The 19,895-nt window shown below is 29.5% G+C and overlaps 3 protein-coding genes across 9 annotated transcripts; all 3 read right to left on the bottom strand.

Moving 5' to 3' along the window:
* Nucleotides 1–678: 678 nt before the first annotated feature.
* On the bottom strand, nucleotides 679–4,929 carry LOC148238437 (uncharacterized). The gene is made up of 5 exons (XM_088188115.1): nucleotides 4,856–4,929; nucleotides 4,062–4,126; nucleotides 3,921–3,996; nucleotides 3,764–3,846; nucleotides 679–3,687 (listed from the first exon to the last, which is right to left on the bottom strand). The coding sequence occupies exons 1-5, from the start codon at nucleotides 4,872–4,874 to the stop codon at nucleotides 865–867; spliced, it is 3,066 nt and encodes a 1,021-aa protein (XP_088044241.1). The 5' UTR covers nucleotides 4,875–4,929; the 3' UTR covers nucleotides 679–864.
* A 1,820-nt stretch (nucleotides 4,930–6,749) lies between these two features.
* LOC148238436 (uncharacterized) lies at nucleotides 6,750–14,822 on the bottom strand. 7 transcript variants are annotated; one of them, XR_015810103.1, is made up of 6 exons: nucleotides 14,744–14,822; nucleotides 12,097–12,161; nucleotides 9,662–9,737; nucleotides 9,505–9,587; nucleotides 7,283–9,427; nucleotides 6,750–7,216 (listed from the first exon to the last, which is right to left on the bottom strand). XR_015810103.1 is itself a non-coding variant. In XM_088188178.1 (6 exons), exons 4-6 carry the CDS (start codon nucleotides 9,672–9,674, stop codon nucleotides 7,670–7,672), a joined length of 1,854 nt encoding a protein of 617 aa, XP_088044304.1. In that variant the 5' UTR covers nucleotides 9,675–9,750; nucleotides 12,097–12,161; nucleotides 12,889–13,156; nucleotides 14,540–14,816; the 3' UTR covers nucleotides 6,750–7,669. The 7 variants fall into 7 exon arrangements, 6 of the variants coding, with proteins under 6 accessions (XP_088044304.1, XP_088044283.1, XP_088044296.1 ...); XM_088188178.1 differs by adding an exon at nucleotides 12,889–13,156 and having other exon boundaries at nucleotides 6,750–9,427; nucleotides 9,662–9,750; nucleotides 14,540–14,816; XM_088188157.1 differs by adding an exon at nucleotides 12,889–13,156 and having other exon boundaries at nucleotides 6,750–9,427; nucleotides 14,540–14,816.
* Nucleotides 14,823–15,938: 1,116 nt separating this feature from the next.
* On the bottom strand, nucleotides 15,939–19,178 carry LOC148238435 (uncharacterized). The gene is made up of 5 exons (XM_088188275.1): nucleotides 19,106–19,178; nucleotides 18,182–18,246; nucleotides 18,035–18,110; nucleotides 17,889–17,971; nucleotides 15,939–17,805 (listed from the first exon to the last, which is right to left on the bottom strand). Exons 1-5 carry the CDS (start codon nucleotides 19,122–19,124, stop codon nucleotides 16,891–16,893), a joined length of 1,158 nt encoding a protein of 385 aa, XP_088044401.1. The 5' UTR covers nucleotides 19,125–19,178; the 3' UTR covers nucleotides 15,939–16,890.
* Between the last annotated feature and the right edge of the window lie 717 nt (nucleotides 19,179–19,895).

The raw sequence follows: 19,895 nt of genomic DNA, 5'->3' as shown, positions 1-19,895 counted from the left end.
AGAGATCGATAACAATTTTATACGTATGCTATATTTAAAAAGTGCAATTAAAAACATTTCAAAAATTAATAAAATATTTTTGTTATATAGTGATACAAATTACAAATAGATTTAAATTTACATGCATAGAAATATATTTACAGAAAATTTGCATAGAAAATATACATATTTTAAAATCTCTATTATATGAAATCAATGTAATAGTCAGCTTCTAGTATGCTGTGGACTAGAGCATTGCTTCCCAAATTGGGGGCCGTAGGATTTCTCGCGGGGCTGCGAAAATATTCAGTAGAAAGTACAAATATTCATTTATGAATATTTTTCCACATTACAATTTTAGGGAATGTATAATTATATTTAAGTCTGTTAAATAATAACACATTACATAAAACATATTTATATACACAGAGAAAATGTTCAAGGTAGGCCGCGGGTTGGCAACCCCTGCTTTAGTTAGAAAATATTGTGATTAAAATGTGATGAGGGATGCATGGAAATTTAATTCCTATTTATTTGTCTTAAGCATGTATAATATTTACAGGATGATTTAACAACTTTTACTTATGATCAGAAATGTTGTCAGCAACATACGAAATCCATTATATTGAGATTCTACTCGACTCAAATTAAAATCTAGGAAGACATTTTTATAGGAAATGAGTATAAAATGTAAGACAATTTTATAAATATAACAGTTTTTATTACAACAATAATATATACATTTATAAAAAAAAATCTGCTTTTTATTCGTATGTATCATTTAAGTGTCATGTTTGAAAACAATTATGTGCTTAGTAGTGATACAAAATTTATATTCAGTATTCAGATATTATTCTGGTGCACATCGGTCATCAGCATACCTCATTATACAACTACAAATGTCGTCATGAGTTCACATGTTTTCATATGCCTTGAAAGTGTGTAATTGTATTTAAATGTTTTGCCACATTTGTCACATTCAAAATCACTAACATCTTTATGGGTGATCATATGCCGTGAGCGATGAAAATTTGTTTTGAATGCCTTTCCACATATTTTACATTCAAAGTCACGAACATTGCTGTGAGTTTTAATATGTTTTAAAAGTGTGCTTTTTTCTTTGAATGCTTTTCCACATTTTTCACATTCAAAGTTACGGATATCATAATGAGATCGTATATGGTTTGAAAGATTGCATTTAGTTTTGAATATCTTTCCACATTCTTCACATTCAAAGTTACGGACAACATTCAAAAGATTGCGATCTTTAACATCCTTATGACTTATCATATGTAAATAAATACTGTGTCGACTTTTGAATGCCTTTCCACAATTATCACATTCAAAGTCATTAACATCACTATGACTCTTCATATGCATTGAAAGTGTGCATTTATATTTAAATATCTTTCCACATTTTTCACATTTGAAGTTCCGAACATCATTATGAGTTTTCAAATGCGTTGAAAGAATGCTTTTATATTTAAATGCTTTTCCACATTTGACACATTCAAAGTCATTAACGTCACTATGAGTTTTCAAATGCATTGAAAGAATGCTCTTATATTTGAATGCTTTTCCACATTTGTTACATAAAAAGTCGCTAATATCTTTATGAATTTGCATATGTCGTAAAATATGAGCTTTTGTTTTGAATGTTTTTCCACATTTTTCACATTCAAAGTCACGAACATTGCTGTGAGTTTTTATATGACCTAAAAGTGTGAAGTTATCTTTGAATGCTTTTCCGCATCTTTCACATTCAAAGTTACGGATATCACTATGAGATCGTATATGGTTTAAAAGATAGAATTTATTTTTGAATGACTTTCCACATTTCTCACATGTACATATACGGACATCATTATGAATTTGTATGTGACTTAAAAGATTGTGGTCATGAACATCCCTATGAATTTTCATATGTGAAAAAATACTGTTTCGACATTTGAATGTTTTTCCACAAATATCACAATCAAAGTCATTAACATCGCTATGAGTTTTCAAATGCATTAAAAGAGTGCTTTTATATTTGAAGATCTTTCCACATTTTTCACATTTAAAGGTTCGAACCTCACTATGAGATAGCATATGATTTATAAGATTGATTTTAGATTTGAATGCCTTTCCACATTTTTTACATTCAAAGTCACGAACATCACTATGAGTTCGAATATGATGATAAAGATAATTTCGAGATTTGAATGCTTTTCCACATTTTTCACATTCAAAGGCAAAAACATCACTATGAATTAGCATATGCTGTGAAAGATTGTCTTGATATTTGAATGTTTTTCCACATTTTTCACATTCAAACTCCCTAGCGTCTAGATGAGTAATCATATGTCTTGAAAGTTTGAAATGAGTTATGAATTTCTTTTCACATTTCTTACATGCATAGTCGCCGTCGCTATGAATTTTCATATGTATAAAAAGATTGTTTCGACCTTTAAATGCTTTTCCACATTTTTCACATTTAAAGTTATAAACATCCATATGTATTTGTGTATGCTGTGAAAGTGCTCTGTTATTTTTGAACGCTTTTCCGCAATTATCACATTCAAAATCATAAACATCGTTATGGGTTTGAATATGTCGTGAAAGGTTATATTTATCTTTGAATACTTTGCCACATTTATCGCATTCAAATTTACGAGTTTGTACCCGATTTGAAAGATTGTAGTTATGAACATCCATGTGAATTTTCATATGTGAGAAAAGATTGCTTCGACAATTGAAAGTTTTTCCACAATTATCACATTTCAAGTCATTTACATCATTATGAGTTTTCAAATGCATTGAAAGGGTGCTTTTATGTTTGAAGAACTTCCCGCATTTTTCACATTTACAATCACGAATGTCGGTATGAGTTAGCATATGATTTGTAAGATTGACTTTATTTTTGAATTTCTTATCACATGTTTTGCATTCGTATTGTCGAACATCACTATGAGTTCTTATATGTCGTGAAAGATAGACTTGACATGTGAATGCTTTTCCGCATTGTTCGCATTCAAATTTACGAACATCTACATGAGTATTTACATGCCTTGAAAGTGTGCTTTTATCTTTAAATGCTTTTCCACATTTTTCACATTCAAAATTACGGACATCGTTATTTGTTTGTATATGGTTTAAAAGATTTGAGTCTTGAACTTCTCTATGAATTTTCATATGTGAAAAAAGATTGTTTCGAGATTTGAATGTTTTTTCACAATTATCACATTTAAAGTAATTAGCACCGTTATGAGTTCTCAAATGCCTTGAAAGTGTGCTTCTATGTTTGAATGACTTTCCACATTTTTCACATTTACAGTCACGAACATCGCTATGAGTAGGCATATGCTTTATAAGATTAACTTTTTTTTTGAATTTCTTATCACATTTTTTACATTCAAATTGACGAACATCACTATGAGTTTGTATATGTTGTGAAAGATAGTCTTGACATTTGAATGCTTTTCCACATTTTTCGCATTTAAACCTATTAACATCTAAATGAATGTTCATATGTTTTGAAAGTGAGCATTTATCCTTAAATGCTTTTCCACATTTTTTACACTCAAAATCACGAACATCGGCATGAGTTTTTATATGCCTTGAGAGTGCTCTGTTATTTTTGAATGCTTTTCCACATATACCACACTTATTTTTATAAGAATCATCTTGTAAACGTTGATCTCTGACAGTGTTTTCTTTTTCTCGATTCTAAAATATTAATTTTAATCATTACATAAGATGTAAATATCGAAATTCAAAAAATCGAAATCTATTTAACAATTACTTCAGTGGTGTTGTAAATTTGATGAAATGAAGCGTCCACAGTGCTAATATTCGCTGTAAGTACATCTTTAACATCGTGCATTTCTGAAACCATATTATTAACAATAATTAAAATATATTGAAATGTAACAGCATTTGTGTTAACAAGAATGTCTTACCTAATTCGAACATGTCATCTATGCCGTCCAGGTTCGCATTTTCACTACGATCGTATTCGCATTTAACATTCAAGATCTAAAAAAAATACTTTTCTTTTAGATTACTTTATTTAATAATGGTTACATTTTTCATTTCATTACCTCGACTTTACATTGAATAATGTTAACGGAAGAAAATGTTTCTTCGTCGTTTTCTATGTCAGCTTCTACAAAGATAAAGTTTAATATTTATAGATAGAATGTTATTAACCAATTAGATATTTTCCTGTATTCCCCTAAATTCCCCCAAATAACTAAAGAAGGTGAAACAACTTATTCAGAAAATATTATATGTAACCCTGGTTGTCAATGACACCCCAAAGTGAAGAGCTTTTCCGTTATAAAATCTTAAGGTACAAGCATTTCGAAAGAATGGAGTTCAATTTAATTTCAGTATCGTTAAACGGAAATATTTGATCTTCACATTCACAGAAGAAATTTTGCAAAATGCTTAACGGCGAAGAACAGAGAAAATCGTAGATACCTTAGACAAATCTTAAAAAAAAAATTATTCAGATTGTTTTGATTTGTTTGAATTACAAAAATAAAGTATACAAACGTTTGTGTCACAATGAAACAAATTACATCGAGGAATCTGGATTAGATATGAAATTTCGAATTTGCTAAAAAAAAAAGCAGTCATCTCGGTTTTTTTGTTTATTTAGGGGATACTGTAGAAGTAAAAAAAAATGTTTAAGGGAAAGGAGGACAGGGTTTCCAAATGGAGGGCAATAATTCACAAAAGAAGACGTCTGGTCACCTTAATCAATACCACCAGCAGTCATTATTTAATTTAGCAGTACCCACTTTTTGGAGTAGACCCGCGTGGAAGACGTTGTAGTCACACAGACTGCAGCATCTTATTTGCGATCAGAAAATAATAAAATTTGCCATACCAGTTTTTATAAACGCCATTGTAACTCAGTAGTAGAGAGTAAACGTCAAAATCGTTTTGAGCAACGTTTGGTCTAAATACAACAAATTATCTAGCATGACAGAAAAAAATTATCAGTCGTATGACAATGTGTCATTCCGAAATTTGCTAATATGTGGGGGATCACCTATTAATGTCATGAGTTATATATTTATATATATTATTTTATTATATTAAAGTGTTTTTCAACCTTATATTACACAAGAAAGACATATTACAAGGTGTATAACAATCTTAGGTGGGCAATGTATACTGACAACTTCCATGCGTGTCATCCGCAGTAATAGGGTTAAATAATATATTTTTATAATTCTGCTGTAAATAACGTTTAATTTAACAATATTTATGTTTAATAACACAATTTGAACGAGACAGTCCCATTTTTTGCATGTCTTTAACCTTTACCTTACTGTGCCAAATACTGTTCTGTATAGTCAATGCGCATGCAAAGATTTGTGATTTAAAACCGGAATACTCATAAATATCTCTTTAATTATTCATAGTTGAGGTCAACGTGTAATAATAAGTAAAATTTAATTGCTGAAGATAAAAAAATCATTGGCTAAACAGCACAAACAGACGAATAGACAGATTTGAACGAAAATCTGCTATATTCCCTTTCTGCTCAAAGAGCAAAAGTAAGATGCAAAGCGTGCGGCTGTTGTATCCGTTTGCAAAAATGCATCTCTAAATACGTTTGATTGTATTGGTGAATAAATCCTCGATTTTTGACAAAATATCTCTGCTGCGCTGATGAGTGGTTATTATTTATACTTGTGATTATTTCATTAAATGCGTAAATATAGTACGGAGGAATTTAAATCCCAACCCAGTATTTATTATATTTATATAGATATTTAAATGATTAGAAGCAATGTGAACTAGCTACACATCACAGATAAGCAAAGGTTAATCAGTCCGTTTCGTAAATTTACTCAGTTGATTCGCAAACATTTTAAAAATACAATAGATATTACTAAAATAATACTACGCACATAAAATAATAATATTTTTTTAATAATTTAGAAATTTAAATATTCAAATCAATCTCATATCGGAATAATAAGTCAAAATAGTCACTGAAATGAGTATTTCAATTTTCAGCACATAAAAATTATTGTAGGATTCATTCTTCTGTTGGGAAAATATTTTTTATAATAAATATGATGTGGATCAAAAAGAAATCTTTGATTAACTGTAAATATTAATAAAGTAATTTATAATTGTAAAACATAATTATATTATAAATTGTGACAAGATTTACCACAATATTGCAAAATACGAAAATTTGATGCGGAGCATAAGTTAGTCAATAAAGTGGCCGTCGGAATGCTTGTTATCGAGCGTTCCCACTGCAACGGCGTCGGCACGATTTATTTCTTCTGACGTGAATTTTTTACTTCTGGGAAGTGATAATTGTTTTTGGCCCTCCTATTGACCAAAATTCGATTTAAATATACTTCGACCGATACTCTTGTATCAGAAGTTCGCAGTAATATCAGTAAAGATAGATCATATTTTTAAAACATAATGTAATATCAAAGTACTGACTAAATATGGAACAATATGCGAAATGCGACATTTGTCTGTACTTCTTACGCTTATTTACGCTGAAATATGAGTTGGCTTAGTTTATATTTTGGACTTGCCCTAGTGAAGCTTCTAAATCTTTCATTACGTTACGTTCGGGTTTGAACGGGAAATGGGCGTTTCGCAACCGTTAAATTGAGTTACATAGACATTTTAGATCAGCATATAATTTCACTGGCGCTTATCAGCTAAATTATATTTTTGCTAGTAGAAATGTAAGGGTATTTTTTTTTATAAATTTAAATGAAATAAAACACAAATAAATCGTGGTTTTGGCCATGGTATTGGTTTTATTGGAAAGATAATTTTATGCCGTTAGTGTTTAAATATGATTTCAGGCATATGGGCGCTGCGGCTGGCTCGAATAGAGCACAATTGTCTGGAAGTCCTATTTTTACCACTTTTTCGAGCAGCTGGATCCGTATATCGGTAATAACGCGACGAATGTTGGCTTCCAAGTCATCCATCGTCTCTGGCTTGTCGATGTAGATTAGCGACTTTACATATCCCCACAGAAAATTATCCAGAGATGTTAAAGCACACGATCTTGGAGGCCAACTTATAGGTCCATTATGCGAAATTATGCGTAAACCAAGATTTTTCCGCAAAATTTTCCATAAAGTAGATGGACACTGCTCTAATTGCTGTGCATGATGACAAATCGACTCGTGTCCTCCTCCATAGTACACTCCACAGCATAAACTAGTTCTTCGGTGCGCACTGTACGATGTCTCTACGGATGCGTATTATAAATTAGAATATGCTTAGTGCAAAAACGATTCATGATTATTCTAATTACTTGCTCGAATGGACGTTTATGTCGACCGTAAAAATGGACGTATCGCATGGTAAGTTTCGCGAACTGAACCACGATTTTCAAAATAAATTTCCACAGTTTGCAAGTATTGTTTTGGAGTAAGTCTATTCATGGTGAAATGACAAACCAAATATTATTTTTGAATGACTTTCCATATTTGTCTCATGTATATATATATCATTAGGAATTCGTACACGGTTTAAAAGATTGTGGTCATGAACAACTCTATGAATTTTTATGTGATAAAATACTGTTTCGACATTTGAATGTTTTTCCACAAATATCACATTTAGTAATTAAGATCGCTATGAGTTTTCAAGTGCATTGAAAGAGTGCATTTATGTTTGAATAATTTTTCACATTTGTAGTTCAAACATTGTGATGAGTTTTCAAATGCGTTGAAAGACTGCTTTTATATTTAAATGTTTTCCCACATTCACATTCAAAGTCATTAATATCGCTATGAGCTTTCAAATGCATTAAAAGAATGCTTTTATACTTAAATGCTTTTCCACATTTGTTACATATACAGTCGCTAATATCTTTATGAATTTGCATATGTCGTAAAAGATGTACTTTTATTTTGAATGTTTTTCCACAATTATCACATTCTAAGTCATTAACATTGCTATGATATTTCATATGCATTGAAAGTGTACATTTATATTTGAATATCTTTCCACATTTTTCACATTTAAAGTTCCGAACATCGTTATGAGTTTTCAAATGCGTTGAAAGACTGCTTTTATATTTATATACTTTTCCACATTTGACACATTCAAAATCATTATTATCACTATGAGTTTTCAAATGCATTGAAAAATTACTCTTATATTTGAATGCTTTTCCACATTTGTTACATATAAGGTCGCTAATATCCTTATGAATTTGCATATGTCGTAAAAGATGAGCTTTTGTTTTGAATGCTTTTTCACATTTTTCACATCCAAAGTCACGAACATTGCTGTGAGTTTTTATATGACCTAAAAGTGTGAAGTTATCTTTGAATGCTTTTCCGCATCTTTCACATTCAAAGTTACGGATATCACTATGAGATCGTATATGGTTTAAAAGAGAGTATTTATTTTTGAATGACTTTCCACATTTGTCACATGTACATATACGAACATCATTGGGAATTCGTACACGGTCATGAAAATCACTATGAATTTTCATATGTGAAAAAATACTGCGTCGACTTTTGAATGCCTTTCCACAATTATCACATTCAAAGTCATTAACATCGCTATGACTTTTCATATGCATTGAAAGTGTGCTTTTATATTTGAATATCTTTCCACATTTTTCACATTTAAAGTTCCGATCATCGTTATGAGTTTTCAAATGTGTTGAAAGACTGCTTTTATGTTTAAATGCTTTTCCACATTTGACACATTCAAAGTTATTAATATCGCTATGAGTTTTCAAATGCATTGAAAGTATGCTCTTATATATGAATGCTTTTCCACATATGTTACATATAAAGTCGCTAATATCCTTATGAATTTGCATATGTCGTAAAAGATGAGCTTTTGTTTTGAATGTTTTTCCACAATTATCACATTCAAAATCATTAACATCGCTATGACTTTTCATATGCATTGAAAGTGTGCTTTTATATTTGAATATCTTTTCACATTTTTCACATTTAAAGTTCCGAACATGAGTTTTCAGATGCGTTGAAAGACTGCTTTTATATTTAAATGCTTTTCCACATTTGACACACTCAAAGTCATTAACATTGCTATGAGTTTTCAAATGCATTGAAAGAATGCTCTTATATTTGAATGCTTTTCCACATTTGTTGCATATAAAGTCGCTAATATCCTTATGAATTAGCATTTCCTGTGAAAGATTGTCTTGATATTTGAATGATTTTCCACATTTTCCGCGTTCAAAGCCTAAACTAGCTCCTAAATGAATAGGCATATGTCTTGAAAGTGAGCATTTATCTATATATGCTTTTCCACATTTATTACATTTAAAATCACAAACATCGCTGTGAGTTTTTATATGCCTTGAGAGTGCGCTATTATCTTTGAATGCTTTTCCACATATATCACACTTATTTTTGTAATAATCATCTTGTAAATGTAGATCTCTGATAATTTTTTCTTTTTCTCGATTCTAAAATATTAATTCCAATCATTACATACGATGTAAATATCGAAATTCACAAAAATCGGAATCTATTTGACAATTACTTCAGTAGTGTTGTAAATTTGATGAAATGAAGCGTCCTCACCGCTAGTATTTGCCGTAAGAATATCTTTGACATCGTGCATTTCTGAAATCATATTATTAACAATAATTAAAATATATTGAAATGTAACAGCATTTGTGTTAATAAGTATGGCTTACCTAATTCGAACATGTCATCTATGCCGTCCAGGTTCGCATTTTCACTACGATCGTATTCGTATTTAACATTCAAGATCTAGAAAAAAATACTTTTCTTTTAGATTACTTTTTTAACACTTTACCGACCGGCAGTTTCACTACCAGACTTACGCTAAATACCGGCACTTTTTCGCAAAACTTCGCGAATTTTACTTTTTTTATTTAAATTTATGTATCTTTTGATACGGTCCGAATATTTCGTTGAATTTTTCTAGACATGTTATAAATGTATCAATGCATCAATTCAAGTTATTATTAGATGGTTCTCAACATGTGGTTCGCCGTAAATAAAAAATAATTATTACTTTTCCTTATTATTAGATTTTTAAAATGATTATCTTGATTTTAAAATTATAAAAACGAAGAACCTAGAAATTTTAATAAAAATAATTTAAATTGAGTTAACCAGCGGTTCTCAAACTTTTTTAAATTTGTAAAAACTTTTTTCAAGCAAACTTTTCTTTTGTATTGTGACATTTTTACTAATACGAGTTTACTGATATATAATTCATTTGCAATAAAATATTCACTAACCGTTGTAATTCACTTCATCGTAATGTGAAATTTTCCAGGCACATACACAGATAATTTACATTGTCTTTCACGTGTAAATCACTTTTCACAATAACTAGTTATATAATGAAAGTTTAAAGTGTCTCGATTTTTTACCGTTTTTCGCAATTGCAACAATATTACCCCATATCGTTTATATTTGGTTTCAAATAAGAGTAATTTTGCATTTTTCAGATATTCTGGTAAAACCCGATTCTTCCTTATGGTACCACAGATTCTATTTTTTTCATATATATTTTTTTTGCTATTTCAACACTGTTATAAAAATCGTCCATATAAAGATGATGCCATTTGTATTTATTGTCTGATGTTAGATGTGATATTGAATCTTGTATCGAAATTCCAGGTCCTGAATATATTTTAAATTTCGATATGTATCCTGACACTAATTCACATACCATTCTTATCACTATACCGTACTTTGTGAGCTTACTGGGGTTGTATACGTGAAAATTTATTCTTCCACACCATGGGATCATACCCTCATCCAGAGATATGTTTTGGCTTGGTTTGTACATATTTTTTAATCTTTCGGAGAAATAATCAATTATTTTTTGTACTTTGAACAGTAATCCTACATTATCAGGAACATTTTCATTATTGGAAAAACGCAGGTAACGTAATATTTGATAAAACCTATTTCTACTCATGGTTTTTGTAAATATCAAGGTTCCTATTAGTGGATTTATTGTCTAATACAGGTGTAATGAGCCTTTTTTTACCAGGCCCATTAGCAGCACACGAAAACCAGATGCACTTCACACGATAGTATAACTTAAACTTAATTCTTATCCATAAATTTTTATGTGTATCGTGCTAATAATTCAAAAATAATAACTCGAAAAAATTCCCACTTTCTATAATAATGTGTCACTGAGATTCGGTATTTCCAGTAAGCCAGTATTATCTGACGGGAGATAATATTTACTCACAAAAAATATGTTGGAATTTCCTTATAACAGGATAGAAAAAAATACAATAGAATCTTACTAATCTGACAATCTTGAGATTCTCAGTAATCCAATACTATCTAATGGTTAATGATATGATAAATTTTTAGTGTCTTGTACTTTTTATATATGTACATCGTATTTTTTAATTTTATATAATTTGACTTAATTTCTAAATAAACCCATTTACCCAATAAATTATTTTTAAATATACATATTTATATGTTTGTGTATAAAATATCATATTTTTTCTTTTTTTACACCGTCCGAAAAAAAAGTGTGCTGGAAAAAAGTTTTTAGAAATTTGAAAAAGTTTGAGAACCGCTGGTTAACTCAATTTAAATTATTTTTATTTAAATTCCTAGATTACTTGCTTTTATAATTTTAAAATCATCAATCAATTTTAAAATCTAATAATAAGGAAATGTAATAATTAATTTCTATTTCCGGCGAACCACATGTTGAGAACCACTTAATAATGGCTTGAATTGATGCATTGTTACATTTATAACATGTCTAGAAAAATTTGTTAAAATATTCGGACCACATCAAAAGATAAATAAGTTTGTCTGGTAGTGAAACTGCCTGATGAAAGAAATATAAAATATATTTATAAAACCTTCGCATTTGTCTAAATATAATTAAAAAAAAAAAAAATTAAAATAAAATGAAAATTCATACATTTATTTAGTCATCTCTTAAAAAAAAGCAAATAAAACACTAAACATATATTTTTAATTTGACATGGAAACGAAAACATACACAGGACGCCAATTGGCGTCTGCGGTGTTTAACTTTCGGCACACTCAGGACGCCAATTGGCGTGAGCGGTAGGTAAAGTGTTAATAATAGTTACATTTTTCATTTCATTACCTCGACTTTACATTGATTCATGTTAACAGAAGAAAATGTTTCTTCGTCGTTTTCTATGTCAGCTTCTGCAAAGATAAAGTTTAATATTTATAGATAGAATGTAATTAATCAATTAGATATTTTCCTGTATTCCCCTAAATTCCCCTGAATAACTAAAGAAGGTGAAACAACTTATTCAGAAAATATTATATGCAACTCTGGTTGTCAATAACACCCTAAAGTGAAGAGCTTTTCCGTTATAAAATCTCAAGGTACGGGTAATTTCAGTATCGTTTAATGGGAATATTAGATCTGCCTAATAAAAATCCATGCAGATTGATAATAAAATATACATAAAATCACATTCACACTTAAACACAAGAAATTTTGCAAAATGCTTAACAGCGAAGAATAGAGAAAATCGTAGATACCTTAGACAAATCTTAAAAAAAATAACTTTATTCGGATTGTTTTGATTTGTTTGAATTACAAAAATAAAGTATAGAAACGTTTGTGTCACAATGAAACAAATAAAATCTAGGAAACTAGAAAAGATATGAAATTTCGAATTTACCAAAATATAATTAGCGATTTCGCAAATCTTAGCAAGAAAGAGGAAATTTTAAAATCGGTGACCTTGTTTCTATTTTATTATAATTTTATTTATCTATTTAAATTAAATTAAGACCATCGTGACCTAACAGGTTACCCCAATGCGTCACACATTGTTTTATTTCAATACACAAAAAATATATAATATAAATAATACATAGAAAAAAAATCAATAAAATATTAAAATTATATGATACGAACCGAACCAGCTCAACGTGCATTAGACAGATCAACGTGCAATGCCAGTGTATTAAGGAGCCGGATGGCGACAGCTATAAGCGACTCGGCAAGTGTGGACTTCTTAGCCCCAAGAGCCATCACAAGACGTTCTGGAACCCAAAACTGGAATTTCTCGTCTGGATTATTATATCTGGATTGTCGGCAGCGCCCTTTAGTAGTTTGAAGAAACGTTCAGCGACATACAACTTTCTGCGAGAATTTAGTGAATCGTATCCCAACGCTCCCGCTCCTAAAAGAAAGGCGCTGAGATATAAGAACGGATAATAACTAAATATCCTTTTATAAAGGTATCTTAAAACCTTTTCGATTAAAAGAGGGTATTTGGTTATTTGGAGATGCCAAATTATAGATCCCGATTCAAGAATGCTACGAACTAAGGTGTCATAGAGGACGTGAATAACTGACTGATCGTCAAAGTGAATGGCATTCCTCATAACAAAGCCGAGCATCTTGGAAGATTCATCAGAGACTTCGTGTATGTGTAGAGAGAACCTCCACTTGCTTTCGAAAGTGATTCCAAGATCATTAGTGAAAGTTCTCTAGCCAAAATGTTTCCACCGAGATTGTAGGAATAAGCTGATGGCGAACGGGGACTGATAAAATGACACAGTATGCCACTTTCCAATACTAAAGGGCAGACGGTTAACGGAAGCCCATCTCCATCGAGTCTAAATCACTCTGTAGAGAGGAGTACGTAACAGATCGAATGCATTTATACATTTTTAAGTCATCTGCATACAGAAAAAAACTCGAATTTGTAACTATGACATTAATAAATAAGAAAATTTATAGGTAATATAGGAATTTAGCATATTTTATTGGGTTATGTTGGCATCACTGCATTACTAACATACACACTCATTCATATTTAGACATTTAACCTGTTACGACCAAACTAAAAGTTAATTTTAATTTTAAGATTGTTTTAAATACGAAAGTGTATACAAACAATATCAGAAATAATAATGTATATATGATTATGCAATAAAATAAAACAATTTAAAACTGAAATAAATACAATATCCTGGAATGGTTTAACTTTTAGAAGTTTATTTTTATCATCGGCATACTTCAATTATTTTCGAATAATTTAATGAAATAATGTGTTATTTATATTTAGTTATTTTAAATTAACTTCATATTTAGAAAAAAAATATTATTTGAATATTTTTTTGGAAAATATGTGAATGCGTGCAAAGAGAAAGTTGAAGAGGCAGCTGCGGACTTTCCCATCGTACTTGCATGAATTCATGTAAATGAAGATATATTAAAAAATTCCATCAAAACTTCAAAAAATCTTTCTTTTATTTACTTTATCATTTATTCTTCATTCATAAACTATGGTTCGATTTAAAAGCTATAATAAAAAAGTCACGGGTAAAAGCTGTTTAATCATCGATATACGAATGAGTGTGCATAATAATAAAGGACGCTAAAACCCTATATTACCAATTTATAGCTAATCCACTGAATAATATACAGAATTTCAGGTGGGAAAACTTTATTAATTAATATGCTATCAATCGCGAATGTTTCGATTTATTTTGATTGGACTGATTTTATGATTACTTAGTTTTGACCCTTATAAAATAAATTATTGTTTCATACATACCAAAAGGAGGTCCATCCTCCTCAAAGGAAAACGTCTGGTCACCTTAATCTATACCACCAGCGCTCTGGCATCATTAAATTTAGCACTACACCGCTGGACCTTATCGCTATCGGCTCTTTATGGTAGACCCGTCATAGAGGACGTTGAAGTCACACAAACTGAAGCATCATATTTGCGATCAGATAATAATAAAATTGGTCATACCGGTTTTTATAAACGCCATTTTAGTCAGCAGTTGGCAGTAAACGTCAAAATCGTTTTAAGCAACATTTGGTCCAAATACGATAAATTTTCAAACATGACATAAAAAATTATCATTGCATAGAAGCCATCCGCAGTCAAAGGGTTAAATAATATATTTTTATAATTTTTTAGATCTGCTTTAAATAACATTTAATTTAATTATATTTATGTTTAATAATACAATTTGAATGAGACAGTCCCGTTTTATGCATGTCTTTAATTAGTCCGTTTCGTAAATTTACTCGGTTAATTCGCTTTAAAAATTTGGTATCAACAAACATTTTAAAAAAAAACAATGGATTTTACTAAAATAATACTACGCAAATATAAAATTAAATTTTTTTTATTCTTTTAAATAAAATTAATGCTAAAATCGATCTCGTATCGGAATAATAAGTCCAAATACTCGTTGAAATGAATATTTTAATTTTCAGGAATCAGGAATGATTTATGAAATGGCAATTTATGTTTGTAATATCCAAAATTTGGCGCTGCTACGCTTTTTAAATAAAATAGTTATTTATTAAAAATATGATTTTTTTGTAATAAACAACAGTTTTTTAGAAAAACGTCTGATTTTTTACTGCTGTTAATTAAACCTCGAAATTGTATAGACTGGCTAACTGACAAAATAAAGTCATGGCCGATATATCGGCCCTGTGGAATTTTTCACATTTACCGGTTCAATTTATAAATTTTATTAATACTAGACACGTCTATTAAAAATAATTATATTTTAAAGATCAAAAGTTTATATGTATTGAATTAACTTGAATTGCATGGCTGACGTTGGATTATGTAGTGGGGTATGTTTATGTGTAATTCACACACATTAGAAACAGAAGATTTGTAAGACTGGTGTAATATATAGAATTTAAATATGTAAGACAATTTAATAAAAGCAGATTTATATAAAACGGTTTTTATTAAAAACATAATATGTACATTTATATTAAAAAATAATAAAAAACTTTTATATAAAAATCCAGTTCTACGGTGATTGCATTATATACGTTACTTATCATATATATTGAAATTTCACTCCATGCATCACCAATATTTTTGAGTTTTATATATGACAAATTATGCAAATAATTCTTTCTAAATGTATGACGCGAATAACTGGAATAAATATACAAATAAACAGTCAAGAGAAAACGTATGAAAAAATTATAATTTTATTGGTCGCTTACACATAAGTTTGGAATATTTTGGCATTAACAGGTGATATGTCGCCATGCTATTCAGACCCAAACCTAACCTTAACGAATTAACAAAACCCAACTTAATTTTAGAACTTTCATTAAGCCAAGTTGGGTTTGGATAATACTTTTAGGTTAGGTTATGTATGCGAATAATTCAACATCTATGGACATTGATTCGCCAATGACAGTGGTCCTAGCCTCACAAAAACATTCTACAGGTATACACCTGCAATACACTCAAAAGTCAAAATTGCCCTAAAACATGAAGAATTAAAGTAAATGAAATATCCAATGGATATTTCATTTATCATGTTTCATTAGATCTGATCTAAACTTTTTTCAGGCTGTTCTCTGTAATACGAGTTGTGTTAGTAACGCTATATACTATTTTACGTAAACACATGCACAACTAAACAGTTTTTTAACAGCTAAAGGGTATGATTGCGTTATTACAAATTCGAGTAAATCGAGAACTGCATTTCGTTATCAGTGTTGATGAGTTTTCATATGCCGTGAAAGATGAAATTTTTTAATGCTCTTCTATATTTTTTACATTCAAAGTCATGAACATCGCCATAATTTCACATATGTTGTGAAAGATTAACTTTATATTTAAATGCTTTTCCACAATTGTCACAATCAATTGAAATCATTATTTTATAAAAAAATTTTAGATTAAAAATCACAAAGTTTTCAAATGCCTTGAAAGTATACTTTTATCTTTAAATGCTTGCCACATTTTTTACATTCACAGTCACGAATATCACTATGAGTTTGTATTAGGCATATAAAGATGAATTTAGTTCAGAATGGCTTTCCACGTATTTCACATTCAAAGGCACTAACATCATTATGAATTCGCACATGTTGCAAAAGATTGATTTGAAATTTGAATGCTTTTCTTCATTTTTCACATTCAAAATCACGAACTTTAACATGAGTTTTCATGTGCAATGAAAGTTTGGTTTTAACTATGAATGCTTTTTCACATTTTTTACATTTAAAGTCACGACCATCGGTATGAGCTTTCATATGCCATGAAAGTTTGCTTTTAATTTTAAATACTTTTGTGCATTTGTCACATTCAAATGTAGGAGCATCACTATGAGTTTGCATATGCTGTGAAAGTGTGATTTTGTACTTATATGTTTTTCCACATTTTTTACATTCAAAATCACGAACATTGCTATGAGTTTTCATATGCTTTGAAAGTATGCTTTTATTTTTGAATGCTTTTCCACATTTTTCACATTTATAGTTACGGAGATCGTTATGAGTAAATATGTGTTTTTTCAGATTAGATTTGGTTATTGATGTTTTTCCACATTTGTCACATTCAAATTCACGAACACCGTTATGAGTTTGCATATGATGTGAAAGTAATATTTTATGTTTATATGCCTTTTCACATTTTTCACATTTGAAATCACGAACTTCGCTATGTGTTTTCATATGCCTTGAAAGTATGCTATTGTCTTTGAATGCTTTTCCACATTTTTTACATTTAAAATTACGGACATTGTTATGTATTTGCATATGTTTTTTAAGATTGGATTTAGTTATAGATGTTTTTCCACATTTTTCACATTTATAGTCACGAACATCGCTATGAATTTTCAAGTGGTACAAAAGTATTCTTTTAGATTTTAATACTTTTCCACATTTTTCACATTCAAAGTCACGAACATAACTATGAGTAATCATATGTCGTGAAAGACATTTTTTATAATCGAATACTTTTCCACATATATCACACTCATTTTTACAAGAAACATCTTGCAAACATTGATTTCTGTTATGTTTTTTTATTTCTGGTTTCTAAAATAGTAAAATAAAATAATCATTACACAAATGTTAAATATCGAAATGTAATACATAGAAAGCAAAGTTTATTTGATTACTTTGATGGCATTGTAAATTCGGGGAGATGGGGTGTCCACACTGATAACATTCGCATCAAGTTCATCTTTAACATCATGCATTTCTGAAATCAATAATTAAAATATATCGGAATGTCACAGTATCTGTATTAATAAGTGTGGCAAACCTATTTCTAGCAAGTCATCTACGTCGTCGATGTTTTTATTTTGGCTGTAATCGTATTCACATTTAATATTAACCATCTTAAAAAAAAAATACTTTTAAAGATTACTTGTTTTTGTTAAAACAAAGGTTACATTTTACGTGTTTTTACCTCGACTTTACATTTAATCATGTTAACGGAAGTAAATGTTCCTTCGTTGCTTTCTATGTCAGCTTCTGGAAAAATGAGATTTAATATTAATATTTAACATATAATTAACTATTAAGAAAACTACAATAATAAACATTGGAAATGTTTGTTATTATTGAAATTAAAATATATTTAATTTGCCAATGATATTATTAACAGAAACTAAAATTTTAATCATTAACATATTAAGAGTCCTAAGAATTAAACATTAAGTGAGTATTACAATATTAATTTAAATTTAAGAACCAACCAAAAATGTAGATTTATTTATTGGTTTCATTATAAATTTGAATCCAAATTTGTACTTGACCTTACGCCTGCTAAGTACACATTCGTAATTCTTATAAAAGCATGTTGTTTACATACTTAATTTTCGCTTCCTGCTGTAGCTGTATTCCAGACTATATTTTTTTTAAGAAAAACAAAACTATGACTATTTATATTTTTTTTAATATATTATTATTTATGGTAACATTATAAAAATCTTGTTGATTGCATTTTTGAACTTTTTTTAGCTGTGATAGCTGTAAATAAAAATACATCTGGAGATAATATACAGATCAATTAATGAATCATATTTTTAAAACTCTTTATTAACACCCATAATATTTGCTGTTTCCGATGGATAAAAATCCTAATATATTGTATGTTTCATTCAAACAACAATACAAATACATTTGGAAGCATAATATTCATTTATTATTATTTTAGGTTTTTGTAAAGGGTTTGGATGAGATTTTAATTATTTTACTGTTTTTTAAGGTCATTTTTGAAAAGTATGTACACGTATGGACAGATACAATATGTTTCTGATTATCAATATGTTGTAGTCTCGCGAACTCCAGCCTGCTTAATCCAATCAGAACGTAATAAAATGGGTTATACCGGTTTTTATAAACGCCATTGCAACTCGTCGTCAAGTTGACAGCTAACGTCAAAATAAGCATAACTTTACAATAAATATTTGGTCCAAATACGGTGAATTTTTGAGTATGACAACAAAATTGGGGAATTAGAAACGCTTCAAATTTTATCGGTTGTTTGGAATGATTTCTGTATATTAAAAATAAAATAATATATATTTAAAACTTTCTAACTAAAAAATATATAATTAAATTTCTATATTTTTTTTATTTTTTATAGAAATTTAATAGAGCGTAGAACGCTCTATTAAATTTTTTTAATAGAGCGTAGAACGAGACTATGCTATGCATTTCTGCCCTTTTGCCATTGCTTATGCACGCACACAAACGCAATTTCTACTGAGATCCGATCCGATGACATCAAGCACGCGCGGCTTCTCAAATGTTAGCAATAAAACACAATTTCTTTTTTTAACATTTTTTCTCATAAATATTAATATTAAAAAAACGAATGATGAAAAACAAATCCATAATAATTAAACATAAACTACTTCAAATAAAGCAAATGCTAGCAATCCGGGAATTTTACTACTTTATGCGTTTGACACAGCTTTGTGACAAACAAAATACAATACACGCGTAATTTTATTACCAAAACAAAAGTTACACGTACGTTTTCGCGAAAACGATGTAGAAAGATATTTGGGGGCAAAAGTCTTCACGAATAATTCTATCGCTGACTTTTGCGGTTGTCGTTTAATAACAGTTTTTATTACTAAATCTATTCAAGAGTTATTTTGCCTCCTAGATCA

The sequence above is a fragment of the Plectrocnemia conspersa genome, unplaced genomic scaffold (assembly GCF_051122295.1).
Source record: "Plectrocnemia conspersa isolate PC_06_02 unplaced genomic scaffold, ASM5112229v1 ptg000001l, whole genome shotgun sequence".
NCBI classification, from domain to species: Eukaryota; Metazoa; Arthropoda; class Insecta; order Trichoptera; family Polycentropodidae; genus Plectrocnemia; species Plectrocnemia conspersa.
Note: the sequence above shows the minus strand (reverse complement) of the source record. Positions and strands in the feature narration are given on the sequence as shown.